The sequence below is a fragment of the Mchenga conophoros genome, linkage group LG16 (genome assembly GCF_057382185.1).
Source record: "Mchenga conophoros isolate Kocher_MC1m ecotype Shallow Benthic linkage group LG16, M_conophoros_male_GT1.1, whole genome shotgun sequence".
NCBI classification, from domain to species: Eukaryota; Metazoa; Chordata; class Actinopteri; order Cichliformes; family Cichlidae; genus Mchenga; species Mchenga conophoros.
Genome location: NC_140541.1, coordinates 14,464,845 through 14,485,455, shown reverse-complemented (window position 1 = coordinate 14,485,455; position 20,611 = coordinate 14,464,845). Strand labels below are relative to the sequence as shown.

Here is a 20,611-nt window from a genome sequence, read left to right as displayed (position 1 = left end):
AAAACGCAAATTTTTAAAATACAATATATTTTTAAATCAAGACTTAGCAACAAGTATAGTAATATAATTCTACACATTTATAATGGAATCTACTGCTAGTCACTAGAATTTGATGAAGAATTGCGCATGCGCTCATATTGGTAGAGGCGAGGTGGGAACATCCATTCTGTTCGTTTCTTCCACAAACATAAGCATGTTTTTTTGCACAAGTTTGCAACTTTATGGACTATAAACCGGCTCAAAATACTCGCTAAGTATACCCCCAAATCTGTAAGTACTCAGTTCGTTCACTTTGCTCTTATATAACAAATTTCCTCCATATACGCTGTCGAGTTGTTTCGCTTAATTACGTAGCCTAGCTAGCTGTTGCGTGTTGTATCGTAGGACCTGAGCTTCTAGTAGCTACCCTGCTTGAGTGTGAGGATACGAAGTAGAGAATACTTTAAAGCAGCATGGGACACATTTGTCAGATTAAAAAAAAATAAAAAAAAATAAAAAGCATCGTGCAATACTTACTGCACGTATTCAAGGGCTACCCGCCGGTGCAGCGTGCATTGTAGAGTCTTTAATGTCTTAAAAAAGGTGCTAGGGTCATCTTCAGTTCGCATACCTTTCGTTTAATTTATTGTTTCTAGCTAAATGAAACATGACAGTCCAACAGGAGCTCTGCTCATACGCTAAAATTAAACGGGTGTCTTCCCGATTGCTCCTGGATAGCTTTAGTCACATGGTAATTCATTAGCACTGTTTAAGATCATCCAAGACCGTATTGTAGCTTATTAAAGTCCCTTTCCACTGTGTGATTAAAAGGCAACTAAAACTATGATCCAAGAAGATGTGAAAAAAAAATAATTTACCCAACTGAAATGTATATTAGAACTAGACTTTAGCGAAATTGTGTGTTAAGTGAAAGTAATCATCATCACCATTGTATGTCTTTACAGATTGCCAAATCATCTTTTAGGAGGCCGTGGACCTCAGCTTGACTGTGTCCACAGAGGCTAATGGTGTTTAGATGAGAACAGAAGCCATCCTTTAGTGTGAATGTGAATTTCTCTGCACGTTGTCAGATCACCTGTTTGCACAGGATGAAAATTGCAGTAGAAGGCTGTTGCCATGGGGAGCTGGACAAGATTTATGAGACAATTGAGTATCTGGAGCAGAAGGAAGGAGTGAAGGTGGACCTGCTGCTTTGCTGTGGAGACTTCCAGGCAGTGCGAAATGAGGGAGACTTGAAGTGCATGGCAGTGCCAGCCAAGTACAGAACCATGCAGACCTTTTACAAGTAAGTTCTTTGTTTATGTTGTGTTTTTGTTTGGTTTTTAAATCAAAGACACGAGTAAGGATATTTAAAACTTTATTATTGTCTGTGTTGCAGGTATTATTCTGGGGAGAAGAAGGCTCCGGTGTTTACCATTTTCATTGGAGGAAACCACGAGGCTTCCAATCACCTGCAAGAGCTCCCTTATGGAGGCTGGGTGGCACCAAACATTTATTATCTAGGTAGAGACTGACTGATTCCAAATTTGTTTGCCAGCTTGTCTGACTCGCCACAAGCCTGACCTATATAATCACCTGTCTCCAGGTTATGCTGGTGTTATTCGCTACAAAGGGATCAGAATTGGTGGCTTATCTGGTATTTTCAAATCACGTGACTACAGGAAGGGTATTTGTTTTTGTTTGTTTAGCTTTTCAAATAGTTGAGGCTCCACTGCTATGCATCATATTTACATGGAATGTTTTCATTTTAAGGCCACCATGAATTCCCTCCATATAATCCTGAAACACTTCGAAGTGCATACCACATCAGAAATATCGAGGTTTTCAAATTAAAACAGGTAAATCTCGCAAGTTCTTCCACACAACTCTAAATGTTTGTCCACTTCTTTAGCTAAATATACAATGTTAATTTTACATGATTATTTCTGCTAAGATCCAGATGCCCATAGACATTTTCATGAGCCACGACTGGCCTCGTGGAATCTACTACTATGGCAGCACGAAGGAGCTGTTACGAAAGAAGAAATTCCTTCGTCAAGAGGTGGAGTCAAACTCTCTGGGAAGTCCTGCTGCAGAGGAGCTCCTAGCTCACCTCCAGCCTAACTATTGGTTCTCTGCACATCTTCATGTGAAATTTGCTGCCATTATGCAGCATCTGGTGAGAGTGACAGTTGTTCAGTTAGAATTACTGCTGCTAATAAGGTTAAAATCGTTCTAACCATCATTTCGGTGATTTCTTCTTTTCAGCCTAAAGGTAAAAGTGCACCACGCGTAACCAAATTCCTGTCTCTGGATAAATGTTTGCCCCACAGGGAATTCTTACAGGTGGGACAACTCTTTTTTTTTTTTTAATTGATATATTAGGATCAGAGTCTGGGTTAAAGTGTGTGAGCTAACACCTTTTGTTTTTTCAGATTGTGGATATTCCAGAAAGACCAGGTTCATCTGAGGGTCTTGAGTATGATCCAGAGTGGCTTGCTATTCTCAAGGCTACCAACACCCTACAGAGGACCACTCCTCACCCCTGGAATCCCCCAGAGAATAATGGCTTGCATGAACGGTACACACGTATAGACATACAAGTAACAAGGCCTGTAAAAGCAGAGTTAGGTTGTGCATGCATGATTTCAGTCTCCCAGAACTAAAACATTAGCTTGAACAAATAGCCAGTGTCATGCAACAGGGGAAAGGTCACTCTGGAAGAGAGGATCTTGCACTTAAAACAAGCTTTGCATTGTAACTTCCCTGAGCTCTAGGTGTAAAAGGAAACTCGAGCTCAGGGAAGGCCTTTTTGTGTAGGATGTTATCACCACCTGTGTTGCCTTGGTGAAATAAGCAACAAAAATAAGCTCTATGGGGGAAAAACAAGTTTGATATTTGCATGTTTTGTTTGGCAGCATGTTCTCCACAAATTAATGCCACTTTTTTTTTTGAAGCGCAAGAAAAATGCTAATAACCAATAGGAGCACTAGAGCTAGTCACTGGAATTTTTTTTTAAACTACTCAGCTGTCTACAATGTCAAGACAGACCAAGAATGAAGTTGCTGGTGTAGCTAGTTAGACCTGTGCAAGTTAGAGAGGAAGTATGAAACTCACTGCTTCAGCTGTGGGTTTTCATTCTTTTCCTTCTTCCCAAAGCCAGCAAGCAGAACTGAGTGGGGAGCAATTTGAAGTGTGTCACACTGCTTATTCATAAAAATACATTTTACATAATGAAAATAAAGCAGAAGGAAAGATTTCTCAGGACACCAATATTTGCTTAAATCAGCTCAACGCACGTTTTCAGTGAAGCCAAAACAATACTTTACATAGTGTATTTGCATCCATACTGGGAGACGGTATAGTGGAGCCTAATAATGAGCTGCCAAGTTATTGCTTCAGATGCTTGAAGCAAAGGTCATTATGACTGAGCGGTTTTTGTTCATACTTTTTTTTTATAATGTTGGATTGCATACACCCATCAGGTGGGACTTCAGCGCTTCAGAAGCCGCTATGATGCAGGTGGTGGAGGATCTGAGCGGGGAGCTTGGCATTCCAGACAACTTCAGTCCAACGGTGCCATCCTACAACCCCAACAAGCCCCATCGTCAGGCTACCCCGAGCTACAACACCAACCCTCAGACGACCGAGCTTTGCGCCAAGTTGGGTCTCACAGACATCTATGCACAGGTCGGGCGGGGAGAAGATGAGGTGGCGAGAGTTCAGGGCAGTACAGGAGGAGAGGATGACGAAGATGAAGATAGTTTGGGAAGTACTGACGAGCCCAGCGAGTATCCAACCGATACTTCAGGATTGTCAGGTTCATTTAATCCAGATGAGATCACCATAGAAGACGAGTGGGAGGAGGAGGAGGAGCTGAAAGCAGAGGTGAAAGCAGACGAGCTTTTTGATGCGAAAGCAGGTGAAATCCACACACCCAGCCGTATGGTTCTACCCGAGCCCAAATGCAGCGTCTCGCCCCCTCCTCTGCCCGACCTCATGAACCTGCCACCTCCTTCCCACTCTACCCCAGCTCACGCTCAGTTTGGAGCAGACGGGGCAGGACAGGGCAGCGGCGACGATGAGGACGAGGACGTCACAGCTGCGCGCATCCTAAAACGAACCAGCATTGAGAGTGGGGACGCTGGCAGCAGAGGCCCAACTCCAAGAATCAAACGCAGAAACCAGGTGATCTATACAGCAGCGGAGGATGACGAGTGTGAGGGATAGTCAGGGAGGCAGTGTAAACTTCTCCGTTAGTTTATATTCATTAATTTATGTACCTGCAGCTACTCACACGAGCTGTTCAAAGCAGAGGCATGGCTTTATTAAAATGCCCGTAAAGGTGGACTGTACACAAGCAAAGAATTTGTTTCTGGATTCAGTTTCCACAGAAATTATACCCATCAAAATGTTTCGTTGTTTAAACATGATTTTTATGTATTTTAATCCAACCAGATTTTTTAGAACACTTTTTCTTTTTCTGACATTGTAATTTCAAGATGATTAAAGAGGCCAGAAAGATGAGAACAGCTTTTTTTTTTTTTTTTTTTTTTTAAAACAGAAATAATGACTTCACAGCTTTATTGAACACTTACATACCGTAGGTGCTGATGGAAAAAGCAAGTCTTTGTTTTAATTACTTGTTATCTTACTCATACAGACCACTGAACCTACGTTAAAACACTGAACAATGACAGTGGATGTGTTTCTTGTATATAGTGAGCTGTTAGTGTTGAGAGGAACGGCACTTTTTTTTTTTTTTTTAAGCCTTCCATTTGTATACTATTTGAAAATTGTCTTAATGAGAATTCAGTTTTTCTCATCAAAATGCTTGGATATGAAAATAAAGCCGAAGAAAAGATTTCTCTGGACACAGATGTGTGTTTAAATCCCACTGATTTATAACATTGATCAGAGTCCTTTAAACGATCCATTCCAGGTTCACAAGTGTGCTCTGCTGAAGTCAACAAACATTCTCAGTGAAATTAAGACAATATTTAACATACAGTGTATTCGACAGGATCTCTACATCCATACAAAGAGCCAGTACGGTATAGCCTAATGACGGGGTGCCAGGTTTTTGGTTTATGGTGCAAACCAACGTCAGGGAGTAGTCTTGCGCCTTGTCTGCAAAGCACACACTCAAAGAAAGCCCCAAACATGATTGACAGAAAGAAAACGGAGTAGGCACTTCTGTTTTTTTTGTGTGTATTTTTTATCTATTCTTTCCTCATTTTCTTCAGCCAAGCCTTTGACAGCCACTGAGCACACAGCTCATTCTAGTAAGGTAAAGGAAACAGTTATGCCATTTAAGCTGAACACAACATGTGCAGATATACTCCAGACCAAGGAGGTTTATTACAAGCCTCATAGTCTAAACCAAACAGGGAGGACAATGGAATTTAATCAATTCCTTGACATTTGGGAACACCATTTCCAGATGGAAAGCTATAGATGCCAATCAGAATAACGATTTAGTAACCCTGTCCATGTCATAGTTATACACTTCACATCCAGTGTATATTACTGCTGTAAAGAGCTACAGCAAGCTTATTCACACTAACTGCATGTACCTCAATCTTTCAATAAATAATTCTCAGACTTGCTGAGCTTTAGTTTCACTAATTCAGAACTTGTCAGAAGTTGAAATGTTTACTTCACGTCTTAACTTTTTGGGTTACCATTTAGACTAAATAAGGGAGGAATCAGAGATGCTGAAGCTTATCAGTCTGCAGCCAAGAGAAGTAGGAACATGGAACATTAAATAGGTACGAATTGACTTGTGTCAGACAAACTGAGCCACAGGAGGGTCGGGCAGGACAGAGAAGGGTTCAAACTCATTCCCGGGGTTCAATTCGGTATTTATTCACAGAAGGATCTTATTAGAGGGGAAAAGCAAGCAGCTGCAAGCTGGGGGGGGGGGGGTGACTGCCATCTCAACCGTTTGGCTCTTTTAATGCCTCGGCCCTTTTTTTCTCCTTTCGGGACACTCGGCAACATGTGCTGCTCAGTTTGTGCCAATCGGGGCCGTGACTGAAAATGATGCAAGGCAGAGTGAACACGAAAGAAATTTCACAATTAGTGCTAAATACTAGAACAGGCTTGCCACCATCTTCTACATTCCTCTTAATCTCAGTCTTCTCTATACCGTGTCTTTCCAAATGTGGAATCAGAGTTGTTGGTCAACAGACACGTGTGAAACGCTGTCTCTGTCCTCCATCTCTGCTTGCTTTTTTGGTTCTTCCTCTCCTCTTATTCTCTCTGCTTGAACAGGAAGATGAATGCAGAGTAAAGGCTCACCCCCTGTAAGTTGATTGAAAGAGACGAGATGGTTGTAGGGCTGTGGTGGTGTGGATGGTAGAATACAGGTGGTAGGGAGTTGTGGAAGTCTAGTTCCCTCCACAGCAGGCTCGGGTGGAATGAGCATCTGGGTCCTGCAGGTTGACTCCCCGATGTCGGGCTGCATGCGTTGGGTTTTGGGTGTCTGTTTTTGGCATCTTTTTTGCTAGATTAAAGAGAAGAGGTTTATTTAGACTGTGACAAGCATATAATTCACGAGGCAGGACTCCTGACGTCTATTAGTCTCTTCTGTGAAAGAAATTATTCTTATATAAAACACAACACTCACCAATGGCCAGGAACAGCTCATTGACGTTCATGGCTGTCTTTGCAGAGGTTTCCATAAAAAGCAAACCAGTGTCTTCGGCATATGTCTGGGCTTCCTTTACCATTCAGCATATGAAAAGATCAAATTATTACACAGTATTTAAAAAACTACTAGCACAAATGCTAAAACCTGCAGATGAAAGGAACTAAACTGTTTTCCATTCACAAATCATGACTGTAATTCAGCATCACATATATAAAAAAAAAGTCATCCGACCGATTCGGACATAAGTGGTATCGTGCCATCTCTAATTTTAAGTAGCCTTAAGGAGGCATAATGGACTAATACAGTCTGAATGCTGCTTGCTAACCAAGCTTACTAGCATTAACATATCATTTTGTCCTTGGTTCTGCTCCACATATAATGATTTTGAAAACAAACCAAACACAGCATAGTGTAGTGTAAGCCAGAATGTAAGGTTTGTAATACGGATTCCCAAACCAGTGGATGGCGAGTACCCTTTTATATACAGTTTACCATTCTAAACTAAAATTGGATGGCTCCTCTTATTGAGCTCAGTTCTTGGTGTCATGGAGACCACCTTCCTCTGATATTCTGCTCCATGCTGACATCACTGTTACAAAGCCACTTTCAGCTACTCTCCTGTCACAAGAGGTTGCCACAGTGTGTAGCTCCAACAGAAGCTTCTATATGTACACGCATATACAGTACATCCCAAAGGTGTTCTAGTGGATTCAGACAATAGAAGTGTGGCTGTACCGGGATCCAAAAGGTCAGTGACAGCACTTACACATTCAAACCATAGCTAACTAGTATTGTGGGCCAAAGTCAGACCAGAAAGCATTCCCCACAGTATTAAAATCCAACCGTAGTAGCCTACACTGCTGCAACAAGCATGGTTGGGTTTTTTTATTCATGCTGTGAGATAATTAAAGCAAAAGATTCACTGGGGACTATTTTGTTAGTTATGAATTGCAAGTGTGTTCCCTTTGCAGCCACATATTTCTGCTTTAGGCTAGCAGTTACAGCTAACGGCTTCAAGGCTGAAGATGTGAATCTTAATAGTCTGTCAGCTCCAACAACTGTGGCCTCTGACCTCTTTCATTAACAAGGTGCTTCTATCCATAGGACTGCTTCTGTCTTCAGGAAGTAAATTGGTTATGATTTAATTTGGACCAACAGGGGTGCGTTACCTCATACTCCACCAGTCTCTTCTCGGCCAGGTCAGCCTTGTTTCCAGCCAGGGCAATAACAATGTTAGGACTGGCCTGCCTCTGCAGCTCCTTCACCCAGGCCTTGGCTCTCTCAAACGTCTCCTGCACAAACACAGAACCAAGGTCAGATAAACTACCATGGAGATACCAAGCAAATATGATGAGATTAACTTTTCACCTTTGAGCTGATGCAAATAATGGAGCTGGGCAGTATAATGTAATAACTTCTTTCAAAAGTGCGACATTCAAATGAAACGTCAGTAAGTTCAAAGCCTCTGTGTTGGAAGCATGACTGAGGTACTGACAGAAAGAAAGTTACTTGTTAAAATGTAAAAGTCTGAAGACACAGTATGTGTTAAAAAATAATTTAAAAAAAAAAATCAATGTCTTGATTATAATATGGGTAAGTACAGAATCAGTTCATTTCAATAAAAGAACTAGGTGAACCCAAAGTCACAGCTAACATTGGAGATGTGTGACATCAAAAATGTTTTCCATTTATGCTTTGATAGATTTCAGAATTGCTATTTACTAGAGGTGGGAATCACCATACATCCTACGATACGATATTATCACAATACTTAACGCACGATACGATATTATTGCAATTTTTTAAAATATTTTGCGATATTCAGATTCTGTACATAAAGGTAAACTTTATCAATATTCATTTTATCTAATATCAAAGTCTCGCACTCAGTCTTTCTCTCATTTCAGTCAGTTTTATTGTTGACAAACTGAACGGTTAAACACGGTTAAAGTTAAACACATTTGGACAGTGAAGGAATGTCAGGATTCTTGCTCAGAAAAAGGATCAACATGCTCTGAAGTCAGAGCACAAAAACTTTTTTTGTAACAAAATATCGATTTCTGCTGTCCCTGTATCGATACATTATTAGCAAACAAAATATCACGATACTACACAGTATCGATTTTTTCCCCCACCCCTACTATTTACACAAATATGCATGACTGTAGATAACAACCATTAAAAGTTTGCAAAACCTGATTCAAAGCAGCGTGTTTGGGCTGCACTTATGAAAACACATTTGAAATAAAAGACAGCTGATATTACTACTTGGGAAGTGGAATTTCTACAGCACTTTCCTTCTCCTGCTCAGAGTCCCCAGGATTTTCTTTACTTGTATTTGCATAGTCTAACACAGACAGTCAGGCTAAGTAATCCCACAAAGGTGGTCATCGGCCTGATTAGTCCATCCAAGAAGGAGGTGTGTGTCGCTTACAGCACAAACCAGTTGCAACATGGACAGGTCCCGGGAGATGTTTTACAAATAAAAGAGCAAATTTTAACGTCTCTCTATATTCTCTTTTTCTGCCTTCCCTTTCCCCATCACCACCAGAACCAGTTAGGAAACTATGGGCATCTGCCTAAAGCATGGTTCTGTACGAGATCTGTTCCTGTTTAAACTGAGTTTTTCCTCCCTGCTGTCACCAAGTACTTGCTCAATGGATATTATCATCCTTGTGCACTGTTATTGTGAATGAGTGTTGTATACATAAAATCTAATTTAATAAACATAAAAAATATGAAGTGGTCGAACATATAATACATGTTGAATGTAATATATTTGTTGTGACACATGATTTGAGTGGTCATAAAAATAAAAACTCCATTAAGGAAAGCTGGTAAAACATTTCGACTGTCACTTCATAGACCTTACAGTATCAGTGGCCATCATGACAACACAAGAAGATCAGACTCAAACTGTGAGTACACAGACACGGGAAGAAGCTGCTAACGCCACACAGAAAGGCCCAGCCAGACGGTGGATTTACACTGTCACACAGGACAAATATAAAAACATGTTGTAAACCATTAAGTAGATCAAAACGCAAATTTGTGTTTCAACATCAGCCAGTACACGAACTGGATGCAAGGTTCAAAGTTTCTATCATTCACGTTGCGCTCAAGAATCTTTATTCCTTGTTGAAGCTTCACACTGGGCTTAGGGGCTCTTCCAGGAATGGTGACACTATTTCCCAGAGACATTCATCAGTAGGTGGTGGTTTTGCATTTGCCAAATGTCTTATCTTGAATATACAGATGTGAAGCACAAGCTACCATGGCGATTTAACTCAGTACCACCTTCATAATTCAAAACCCAGGGGTTCAATTCAATTCAATTTTATTTATACAGCGCCAAATCACAACAACAGTCGCCTCGAGGCGTTTTATATTGTACAGTAGATCCTACAATAATAGATACAGAGAAAAATCCAACGATCATAGAGAATATAACTTCAGGTGAACCCTGAAGTTCACCTGAAGTTATCCTCCAACTCTAGCTCTGGGATCATGGGAGCTGGAGATTGAACCACCATCCTTCCAGTTATCAGATGGCCTACTCTACCTTCATAGTCACACCTAACTTCCTGAATTTCAATGATACCAAATATATCCATGTCTAATGATGTAGAGAATGTGGGACGACAAAAAAAAAAGAGGAAAGGAAAGAACTCGAGGAGTTTCCAGGTTAATACTGATATTAGGCTGTCGGAGACATTTACGCTTTTCTACAACTGTCTTTCAGTGAGAATCTTTACATGATTGATTTAGGTAAATGAATTGTGAATGTTGAAAAATACCTATCGGCAGCAGTCCGACATTTTAGAACAAATATCAGTGCAGCCAAGACCAACTGAAATTAGGAAATATTTCTACGTACCGGCTTGGTGATGTCAAAGACAACAATAGCAGCCTGAGCGCCACGATAGTACATGGGAGCCAGGCTGTGGTATCGCTCCTGTCCTGCAGTGTCCCAGATCTCAAACTTCACTGTGGTATCATCAAGACACACCGACTGTGCCAGGAATGCAGCTGGACATAAAAAAGAAGCATGAGAGATCATTATGGGGTTCTTAAATCCACCCCCCCCCCCCAATCAATCACCTGATTAGGAGTTCTCCCAGTTCTTACCTCCTATAGTGGTCTCTTGGAACTCATCAAACTGCCCTTTGACAAAACGCAGCACCAAACTGGACTTGCCCACAGCCATGTCCCCCAGCAGCACCAACTTGAACTGGCAAATCTTGGTCTGCGTTAGTGTGCCGTTGGAGCGGCCTCCGCTCCCTCTGGAGCTCATACTGACCAGAGACAGCAGGGGGGCTGGGCCTCCTCCCTCAGTGGAGACAGGTGCTTTTGGTCACTTGTGCTGCTTCCCAAAACAGACCGAGAGTCACGTCTCACTGACGACGTCTTGACCTCTGTTCTAGTCGTGTTTGGTCTGTGTGAAAAAGCCAGAAGACTTTTATTTCGGTTCAAGATTACACACTGTCTGCCCTATATACACACACATATCCTTCTTCCTCAAGGTAACAAATCTTCTCCCGGCGGATCCATACTTTCTAAAGATTAGAAGTTTTCTATGCGATCAAGCACAAGTTTTAATTGCGACTGTAATGTCTCACGTGTACTACCTCTCAATGTGATCACGCCTTACCTCATGAAACGGAAATCCAAGCCGATCCAGAAATAAGTTCTAAAGATTTAAGCCTCATAGGAGGGATGGAGGTCTCGCATACAATCCAGCACCTGTTTAAATCCTAACTGCATTGCACAATATGCTGCTGCGTTCACTGAATAAGAGATGTGTGGGGAGAATAGCGGCCCATTTGATCTGGAGTTTACTGGGGATGCTGCGCTTCTAATTGCTCTCTCCCACCTCAGACACTCGACGCTAACAACCCCCCTCCCCCCGGCACTGCAGCACTTTCTCCATTTGAAACATTAACCTCAGCACCCCGCTGACACGCGTCAGGACAAGAGAGCAGACGGATGACATCCTGGCGTACTCGTGTTGAGGCAACTCCCACAATGACTGTTATCAGATCAGCAACCCTTATCTCGGGTTATGTGCTAGCGGGACAGCGATCCGAGCATTCGGTTCGGACGACACAAAACTGAAACAAAGCCTCGCATTTCGACGCCCAAAGAAACACAGCCGTTCCAGCCGAGCGTATAAGTAACACAGAGGTACTGAGAGGAAAACATAAGTCTATTTACCGTGTATAGTGTCGTTTCAGCCGTGCGGGTAGCGCTGACTTAACTGTTGACAATTTGGCTATCAGCTGGTGAAAGAAAAAAATGTTAACGCTTCCTGGAAATTGGCGCATGCGCACTGAGTGCCGCATTGTCAATTCTGGGAAGAAAAGAAGAGCCGCATATCCTTTGATTTTTTTTCACTCGTCTTTATATGGCACTTTTTAAAAATACAAATTTAGATCAATTATAAGAGTCACAGAACACAAGTTCGACGAACAAAATACCGCGCACAGTAAGAATGACAAATTCATAGAAATGATTCATTCTCAGAAAACACATCACCCCCTCTGGAAACGTTCTTTCTCGTCTGCTTATATTTTTTCCGATCTTTAAAATGTATTCTAGGAAACGTAGACGGGGTTATTGTAGTGAATTCTTTGGGTAATATATTGGCAACCTTCTAGAAGCTCCTCTGAAGGTTATTATTTTTGATAACCTCTAAGGAGCGTTACCTAAAGTTAATATTTAAATTTAAATATATATATACATAGTTAAAAAAAAAACCTGGTAAATGGTTTCACAAACAATAGAATTCCGGAATGTCCATTTAAAAAAAGAGACTAAACTTTTTATCATTGTACGAATGCACAAAGCATTGTATAATTTAATTATTGCCTTTATTTTCGACAAAGATTTAAATCCTTTTTTGAAAATAGAAAAATATGGCAGTCATTGATAATATTAACCCGAGGCTTTTAGCTTTTAGTCAAATTTTAATGTTTTAATGGCGACAAAAGTTGCTCAATAACTAGCAGATAATCATAATAATCGAGGCACAGACACCAACACATTTCGTGTTGGTGTCTGAATGGAGTTTCAGTGATTAGCCGCGTGGTTTTCTGATGCAGCCTCCGGGCTGCAGGGGGCGCCGGAGAAATCCTGGGAAATATCTCGGAAGTCAATACCACGTGAAGGATGTTTGACTTGTTTTCACCGGTGCACTGCTGTGCAGGCACACAAATGTGTCGGTCTGTTTTTATTTAAGACATTGTGGGAAACGTGGAGGTGTTTCATTGTGACGTTATGCGATAACTTGCCGTCACTATGCCAGCAACAAACAGAAAAGCGCAGAAGAAGGGGAGGGACACCGCCGTAAGTGTTGTTTCACTATTCACAGTACTTAACAGTATTATGTGTAAACACACCACTGTTTACTTTAGCTCTACTATATTATGAAGTACACGATGTCAATTATATTGCTGCTGATGGTTGAACCACAATGTTGCGGTTGTATTCAAAAAATATTAGATGTGTAAGAAGATATTAAAAATGAGCTCAGTCTCTGTCTATTACAGCACTACATGCCAGATGGTTACTAGTACATATGTAATAGAATAAGATGTATCACAGTACAGCTCTGTGTGTTTCTTGAACCCTAGACTAGCTTTGCATGATTCACAGTTAAAAATAAGTCATATTTACCTAAAACTTTAGGGACTTCTCATGCATGCGCTAACCTCATTATTTGAATCTGTGGCCATGTTTAATTTGAGAATCCACCCCTGTAACAGTAGTCTCATTGCACATGTGCATACTTTAAAATGATGATATGAGTATATGCAACATTTGTATGTATATGTGACATCCTTCAATGGAAGGATAAGAAAGAAGATCATTAAAGGTCTTAAAAAGTCTTGCACTGTGTTTTGGGAGATTTATTTCTGCTGGTTCTTTGTTGTTCCTTAAAACAGGTGCAGGGAACCAATGACAGCAGTGTGGTGAGCAAAGTGTCTGCTGCAGCACAGGGCTACTTCAACGACGCCTTCCTTCAACACTTTGTGTGCAAAGTGGCCAGAAGAGCGCCGCTTATCAACAGGTCAGATATTGTTTTCTCTTCTTTCATGCACCTCGGATGTATGTGGTGATGGTTTACTCTATAAACAAAATTTATACAGTAAGCAGCAGCAATAGAATTACTCTCATGTGCAGGGGAGGTGATGCACACCACATGTATGTATGTATGTAGCTGGCAGGGGGTACTGGGTAAAAATGTCTTGTGTAAATTAAAGTTTCTTTGGATGTTTCAGGGGCTATTATGTGCGCTGGAAAGCTGTGGACCACTGTGTGAGGAAATTCCTTCAGATTACAGAAAAATGCCCTGAAAGACAGGTAAGCTGTCAGCGTATCGTCCAATCAGTCTTTCTGGAAGCAGGTCACTTGTAATCATGTAATACCTCTTGGCACTTACTAGAGCAGTTATTTTAAATCATTATCCAGAGTAGTGGTCATTTCACTGATCAAAGGAAAACAAAAAGTGTCTATAGAATCTGAGTCAAATATGATTTAAAAATGCTCAACGTTCACTGACTTAATGTTTAAAAAGCTTTTTCTCTTTAAGGCTGCCATCATCTTCCATGTTACCAAATGTTCCCATCTTTTGTATAGGTTTCCATTCCGATTGGTGTCTTTATTTTTCAACCTCACTTCCCTGGTTTAGATCTTGTCTTTGGGTGCGGGCTTCGACTCTTTGTATTTCCGCCTACGTGGAGATGGAGCTCTGAGCGGGGCTGTTGTGTTTGAGGTAGATTTTCCTGATGTCTCTCAGCGCAAGGCTGCCCTCATCACTTCTAATATAACACTAAGGGGGATGATAGACTCCCAGTCACCGTCACTTACAGGTTTGTCTTTTTTTTCTTGGTAGTGGTTTAAAAAAATTATTTGTCAGGTAAAAGATGTACAGTGGGGCAAAAAAGTATTTAGTCAGCCACCGATTGTGCAAGTTCCCCCACTTAAAATGATGACAGAGGTCAGTAATTTGCACCAGAGGTACACTTCAACTGTGAGAGACAGAATGTGAAAAAAAAATCCATGAATCCACATGGTAGGATTTGTAAAGAATTTATTCGTAAATTAGGGTGGAAAATAAGTATTTGGTCACCTCAAACAAGGAAGATCTCCGGCTCTCACAGACCTGTAACGTCTTCTGTAAGAAGCTTTTCTGTCCCCCACTCGTTACCTGTATGAATGGCACCTGTTTGAACTCATCATCTGTATAAAAGACACCTGTCCACAGCCTCAAACAGTCAGACTCCAAACTCCGCCATGGCCAAGACCAAAGAGCTTTCGAAGGACACCAGGAAAAGTATTGTAGACCTGCACCAGACTGGGAAGAGTGAATCTACAATAGGCAAGCAGCTTGGTGTGAAAAAATCAACTGTGGGAGCAATCATCAGAAAATGGAAGACATACAAGACCACTGATAATCTCCCTCGATCTGGGGCTCCACGCAAGATCTCATCCCGTGGGGTCAAAATGATCATGAGAACGGTGAGCAAAGATCCCAGAACCACACGGGGGGACCTGGTGAATGACCTGCAGAGAGCTGGGACCAAAGTAACAAAGGTCACCATCAGTAACACACTACAACGGCAGGGAATCAAATCCCGCAGTGCCAGACGTGTTCCGCTGCTGAAGCCAGTGCATGTCCAGGCCCGTCTGAAGTTTGCCAGAGAGCACGTGGATGATACAGCAGAGGATTGGGAGAATGTCATGTGGTCAGATGAAACCAAAGTAGAACTTTTTGGTATAAACTCAACTCGTCGTGTTTGGAGGAAGAAGAATACTGAGTTGCATCCCAAGAACACCATACCTACTGTGAAGCATGGGGGTGGAAACATCATGCTATGGGGCTGTTTTTCTGCCAAGGGGACAGGACGACTGATCCGTGTTAAGGACAGAATGAATGGGGCCATGTATCGTGAGATTTTGAGCCAAAACCTCCTTCCATCAGTGAGAACTTTGAAGATGAAACGAGGCTGGGTCTTCCAACATGACAATGATCCAAAACACACCGCCCGGGCAACAAAGGAGTGGCTCCGTAAGAAGCATTTGAAAGTCCTGGAGTGGCCTAGCCAGTCTCCAGACCTCAACCCCATAGAAAATCTGTGGCGGGAGTTGAAAGTCCGTGTTGCTCGGCGACAGCCCCAAAACATCACTGCTCTCGAGAAGATCTGCATGGAGGAATGGGCCAAAATACCAGCTACTGTGTGTGCAAACCTGGTAAAGACCTATAGTAAACGTTTGACCTCTGTTATTGCCAACAAAGGTTATGTTACAAAGTATTGAGTTGTATTTTTGTTATTGACCAAATACTTATTTTCCACCCTGATTTACGAATAAATTCTTTACAAATCCTACCATGTGGATTCATGGATTTTTTTTTCACATTCTGTCTCTCACAGTTGAAGTGTACCTCTGGTGCAAATTACTGACCTCTGTCATCATTTTAGGTGGGGGAACTTGCACAATCGGTGGCTGACTAAATACTTTTTTGCCCCACTGTAAGAGGTTAGTATGGCATAGTTTAGTTTGGTGAATGGCTGCTTGTGTTTCTTCAGGACCTGTCTATGTGTCCAGCAGTCAGTACCGTCTGTTAGGAGTGGATGTTAGAGAGGAGTCCAAGGTGGAAGAGGCTCTGCGTGTAGCTGGGCTGGACTGGGCTGCCCCTACCCTGATTCTTTCTGAAGTGGTGCTCACCTACATGGAAACACAATGGTGCAGTAATGTATAAAATGTGAACTAGAGATGAATTTGCATACACTTGGGCGTGTAACGCTAGTTAGATGATGGCAATATGTAGCAAAAACTGAGAATTTATGATCAAAGCAAATCACATTTAAAGCCGTTGGATGTTGTGTGTCTTTCAGGTCTGATGCCATCATTGGTTGGGCAGCAAAGCTCCTGCCACAGTCTCTCTTTGTTATGTATGAGCAGATCCATCCGCACGATCCCTTTGGTCAGATCATGCAGGAGCATTTCCAGAAACTCAATTCAACTCTGCATGCACTTCGACAATACCCAGACACCGCCGCACAAAGGCACCGCTTCCTGGACAAGGTCAATACACAACCTATACACAAGACACTTCCTGTATCTTTTCACTTCTTTGAACAAGCACAATACCTCAGACCCAGGTACCAATTGAATAAAAAAAAAAACACAGTCGAGGCATATTCAAAACGTCCCTGTTCCTCCTGTGAAGGTTAAATATATGGCGTCTTTGTCTCCAGGGCTGGGAAGAGTGCGTGTGCCTGGATATGAATAATTTCCTCTTCGGGCTGGTCCCTGAGGAGGAGAGATGCAGATTGGAGAGCCTGGAGCCTTTTGATGAATATGAGGTCAGCTGGGTCTCAGCATTGCATCTTCTATAAAAGTGTGCACTACTGATCAGAAGAGCTCACTTGATTTGGTTTGGATGACACATTTTGTCATTTATCACTAAACCGCTGCCGAAAGTTTATTTATTGTTGTGACCTTTAGAAAACCTCTTTTCCAATTAATGTTAGTACAGCTGAAAACCACAGTGCTTATTCAAGAAGCGGTCTGTGTTTGTAGTTGAGTGTCAGCCTCTGTGGGGAGGAGTGCACACAATGAAGATGTTAGGATTATTTGACTCTACAGTTTCCAACTATGAGGGGAGAGTGTGTCCAGTCTGGCCCACTCTCTGTGGTTTTTGGGAACCGTTATGGACGGCATGCTGGAGCAATGGTTCATTCTTTCACCTCACCATAGAATGCTCTAGTTTTGAACCCGGGCACTTTCACACTGGCTTCACTCTGCACACCTGAAAGCTACACCCGTCTTTTATTTTGTCTCTCACGTACCACTTACTTTTTACCTTCATCATTTGTAATATAAGTATCTTTGAACCTGCTATTAAACAAAGAGTAAAAAGTCAACACAGTAGCTAACATCAGAATCATTCAATGATTGTAGAAGAAGAGCTTTATGGAAAAGTTACAAATGAACTTCATAAAATTTGGTGTTAGTTCAAATAAAGAAGATATAAAACCTCATTTTATTTTTTGGCACAACACCGGAACAACTACATTCTACCACTGACTCCTCACCTGTCTGCTCTCAGGAGTGGCACCAAAAATGTTCCCATTACTTCATCCTTACTGCATCTCGAGGCTCTTTGATGGCGCAGGCTTTACTCCCTCGAGCTCCAGGTAGCTTTCACTTTTCACTCCTCGACTTGACACTAACAAGCATTTGAAATGGGACGTTCTGTATGCATGTTGAAGTTGTGTTGTTGCTTTAGAATCTCCTGTGCCATCTGTTGGCCCTTCTTGGAGCACAACAGCCCTGAGTGTTCGGACCACACCGGTATGCGTGGAGGGGCTGGGGATGGCTTCTGCGTCAGTGAGGCCAGGGTGGGTCCTGCTAACAGGAGGCTCCAGCAGAGGAGGCAGAAGAGCAGCGATCAGACTCCTGCTCAGAGAACAGGAAGGCTGGAGGTCCGTCAGTGTGGAGCCATCAGCAGATGTTGGTGAGGGTTTTTTTTTTTCTTTGGGGGAGGGGCAGCCGGTCTTGATTTAGCCAGGAAAAGTTAGTAATTTTCCCTTCTTATCCCAGGTGTGCGACTTTACCACACAGTTACCCCTATACCTGGAGTGGGTGCTGTGGTATTTGGAGGTCGCTCCTCTCCACTCAACCCGGTCAGAAGCCTTTTCAAAATGACCTTTAGCCTCTGTGGTGCTCTGGAGTCAGGGGGCCAAGATGCACCGAAGCTTTGTATGGAGGAGATGATGTGTACAGGCAGTCCACCACCGCCAAGATGGAGGCACTCTGCTACCCTAACCAGACACAGAGGTGAGGGAAAACAGGAAGTCTTGTAGGATCCTTTTGCCTCACACTCTTTCTTTTTTTCCCCTCTTCCTGTTTGTAGCTTTTTCTTTCTTTTTCTCTTTTTTCATTCCATTTGTTCTTTTGCTTTATGCTTTTCTCACATCTTTGCTTCGCCTTCTCTCTGCCAGTCTTTTATCCCATCCCTGCTTTTTCGTTACACACTGACTCCCTGTCACATCTCTGCAGGCAGAGAGTTTGTGTTTGTGTTTGGTGGAAAGAACCAATCAGGGGCCGTTTTGGGTGACGGATACTTCCTGAGTGTCGACCAGCAGCACTGGACTGAGGTTTGCTTGTTGTTACAATTTTAAACCCAGATTCTTAATGTTGCACGCACAAGTTTATTATCACATCACACAGGGCCCGTATGCATATAAACCTCCACATATTAGATATGTAAGGTATATTTTGAAGGAGTCATTTAGTAGATTTCAAGAATACAAGTATGGAGCAAGAACATAACGTGCACATGACTCATACATGACCACTGGGTGTCATTTACAGATCCCAGTAGAGGGCGTAGCACCAGAGGCTCGTCACTCTCACTCTGCATGCTCATATAAAGGTGGTGGTGTGGTGTTTGGAGGGCTGAGCAGAGCAGGAGTGCCCCTGGATGACACGGTAATCCTGACACCAACTGAAAGAGGCTTCTGCTGGGAGAGAATAGATGTACAGCCCCCTCCTGTACCCAGGTCTGTTGTGCCTCAGACACCATAACCAAACTCCAAGTTTCTGCTAAAGAAACTCTTTGATGAGATTTCCATTGTGTGCTTCGTTTTAGATACTCTCACTGTGCCCATGTGAGTGGTGAGAAGCTGGTTGTGGTAGGTGGAGTCTGGCTGCATTCAGACGGCGTGCCAGGCGTTGTTGTGATCAACATCACCACGTGCAGCAGTATGGAGTACAGTCTGGACACGGTTAGTGATCATTTATTGCACTTATAGTTATTCTAAAGGAAATCTAGCACCAACCAATGTTCTTCATCGACCTCAGGCCTTAAAGCCTCCAGGTTTGTTGCTTAAAAACTAGCACTGTTCCACTTCTGTGAGGAAAAGCAGAACTGAATTATCCGATGTTAATTACTAATGTATGTCCTGTCATGTGTAGACCTCAGTGCCCTGGCCTCTGATGCTCCACTCGTTTTGCTCTGAGATGACGGACTCAGAAGATCCAGAGCTGCTCTTGATAGGTGGAGGAGGAAACTGTTTCTCTTTTGGGACTCACTGGAACCCTCAGCCTGTCACTGTGGACCTCAAACTCATGCTGGGCTGAATCAGCCTTGAGTATTTCCAAAATAAAGTACCAAAAGGTGGACTTATGTCAAGTCTGTTGAAGGGTCCAGACAAGTGCCTGCTTCTTATTGTAATTTTCATAATTATATAAGAAAACCTCTTATATTGACCGAGCAGCAACCTCCAGGGTGCCGAAGAAGTGCCCGAAACTGTAGTTCCTCTAGTGGCCACTCGAGGCAGAGACTCCCATATTATAATGTTCAACTTTACAGCAGAAATAAACATTTCTACAACCTGTTCCGGAGATATGTTTTGTCTTTATAACTTATTTCTTCCTTTAACTATACAGACCCCTTATATAATTTAAGGGGTTTCAAGGCTGTGGCTGTGACTGACTTGCCCATAGCTGCTAGCTGTCAACAAGGTGTCAGCCCAACTAATTCCAGTCTTTGCCTTGAGAAGCCTTTTCAGTGCACTTATACTTGAAAGTGGACTTATGTCAAGTCTTTATCCTGTCTTCCTTCTCTCACCCCAACCGGTCACAGCAGATGGCCCCGCCCCTCCCTGAGCCTGGTTCTGCCGGAGGTTTCTTCCTGTTAAAAGGGAGTTTTTGCTTCCCACTGTCGCCAAAGTGCTTTCTCATAGGGGGTCATATGATTGTTGGGTTTTTCTCTGTATCTATTATTGTACGATCTACTGTGCAATATAAAGCGCTTTGAGGCGACTGTTGTTGTGATTTGGCGCTGTATAAATAAAATTGAATTGAAATATAATACGACTTTAACAGCCTGCTAGAAGTTTATTTTTTATATATTGCTGAAATTAGCAAGTTTCAACAGTTTGATAGATTGGTATGAAGTGATGA

General features: G+C 42.3%; 3 protein-coding genes across 4 annotated transcripts; 2 read left to right on the top strand and 1 right to left on the bottom strand.

The window, feature by feature from the left end:
* Positions 1–111: 111 nt before the first annotated feature.
* On the top strand, positions 112–4,509 carry dbr1 (debranching RNA lariats 1). Of its 2 annotated transcripts, none has more exons than XM_085248839.1 (9): positions 112–270; positions 1,071–1,285; positions 1,379–1,503; positions 1,586–1,666; positions 1,753–1,838; positions 1,934–2,158; positions 2,248–2,325; positions 2,415–2,560; positions 3,465–4,509. In XM_085248839.1, exons 2-9 carry the CDS (start codon positions 1,089–1,091, stop codon positions 4,207–4,209), a joined length of 1,683 nt encoding a protein of 560 aa, XP_085104965.1. In that variant the 5' UTR covers positions 112–270; positions 1,071–1,088; the 3' UTR covers positions 4,210–4,509. The 2 variants fall into 2 exon arrangements, with proteins under 2 accessions (XP_085104965.1, XP_085104964.1); XM_085248838.1 differs by having other exon boundaries at positions 945–1,285.
* A 664-nt stretch (positions 4,510–5,173) lies between these two features.
* Positions 5,174–11,959, bottom strand: rab5b (RAB5B, member RAS oncogene family). Its single transcript, XM_085248840.1, has 6 exons — positions 11,849–11,959; positions 10,763–11,069; positions 10,512–10,663; positions 7,804–7,926; positions 6,611–6,704; positions 5,174–6,487 (listed from the first exon to the last, which is right to left on the bottom strand). Exons 2-6 carry the CDS (start codon positions 10,926–10,928, stop codon positions 6,372–6,374), a joined length of 651 nt encoding a protein of 216 aa, XP_085104966.1. The 5' UTR covers positions 10,929–11,069; positions 11,849–11,959; the 3' UTR covers positions 5,174–6,371.
* A 558-nt stretch (positions 11,960–12,517) lies between these two features.
* On the top strand, positions 12,518–20,044 carry lcmt2 (leucine carboxyl methyltransferase 2). Its single transcript, XM_085248834.1, has 14 exons — positions 12,518–12,979; positions 13,579–13,703; positions 13,915–13,996; positions 14,325–14,505; positions 16,225–16,381; positions 16,534–16,723; positions 16,897–17,004; positions 17,751–17,838; positions 17,931–18,158; positions 18,245–18,481; positions 18,704–18,801; positions 19,019–19,206; positions 19,296–19,431; positions 19,622–20,044. The coding sequence occupies exons 1-14, from the start codon at positions 12,932–12,934 to the stop codon at positions 19,784–19,786; spliced, it is 2,031 nt and encodes a 676-aa protein (XP_085104960.1). The 5' UTR covers positions 12,518–12,931; the 3' UTR covers positions 19,787–20,044.
* The last annotated feature ends 567 nt before the right edge of the window (positions 20,045–20,611 follow it).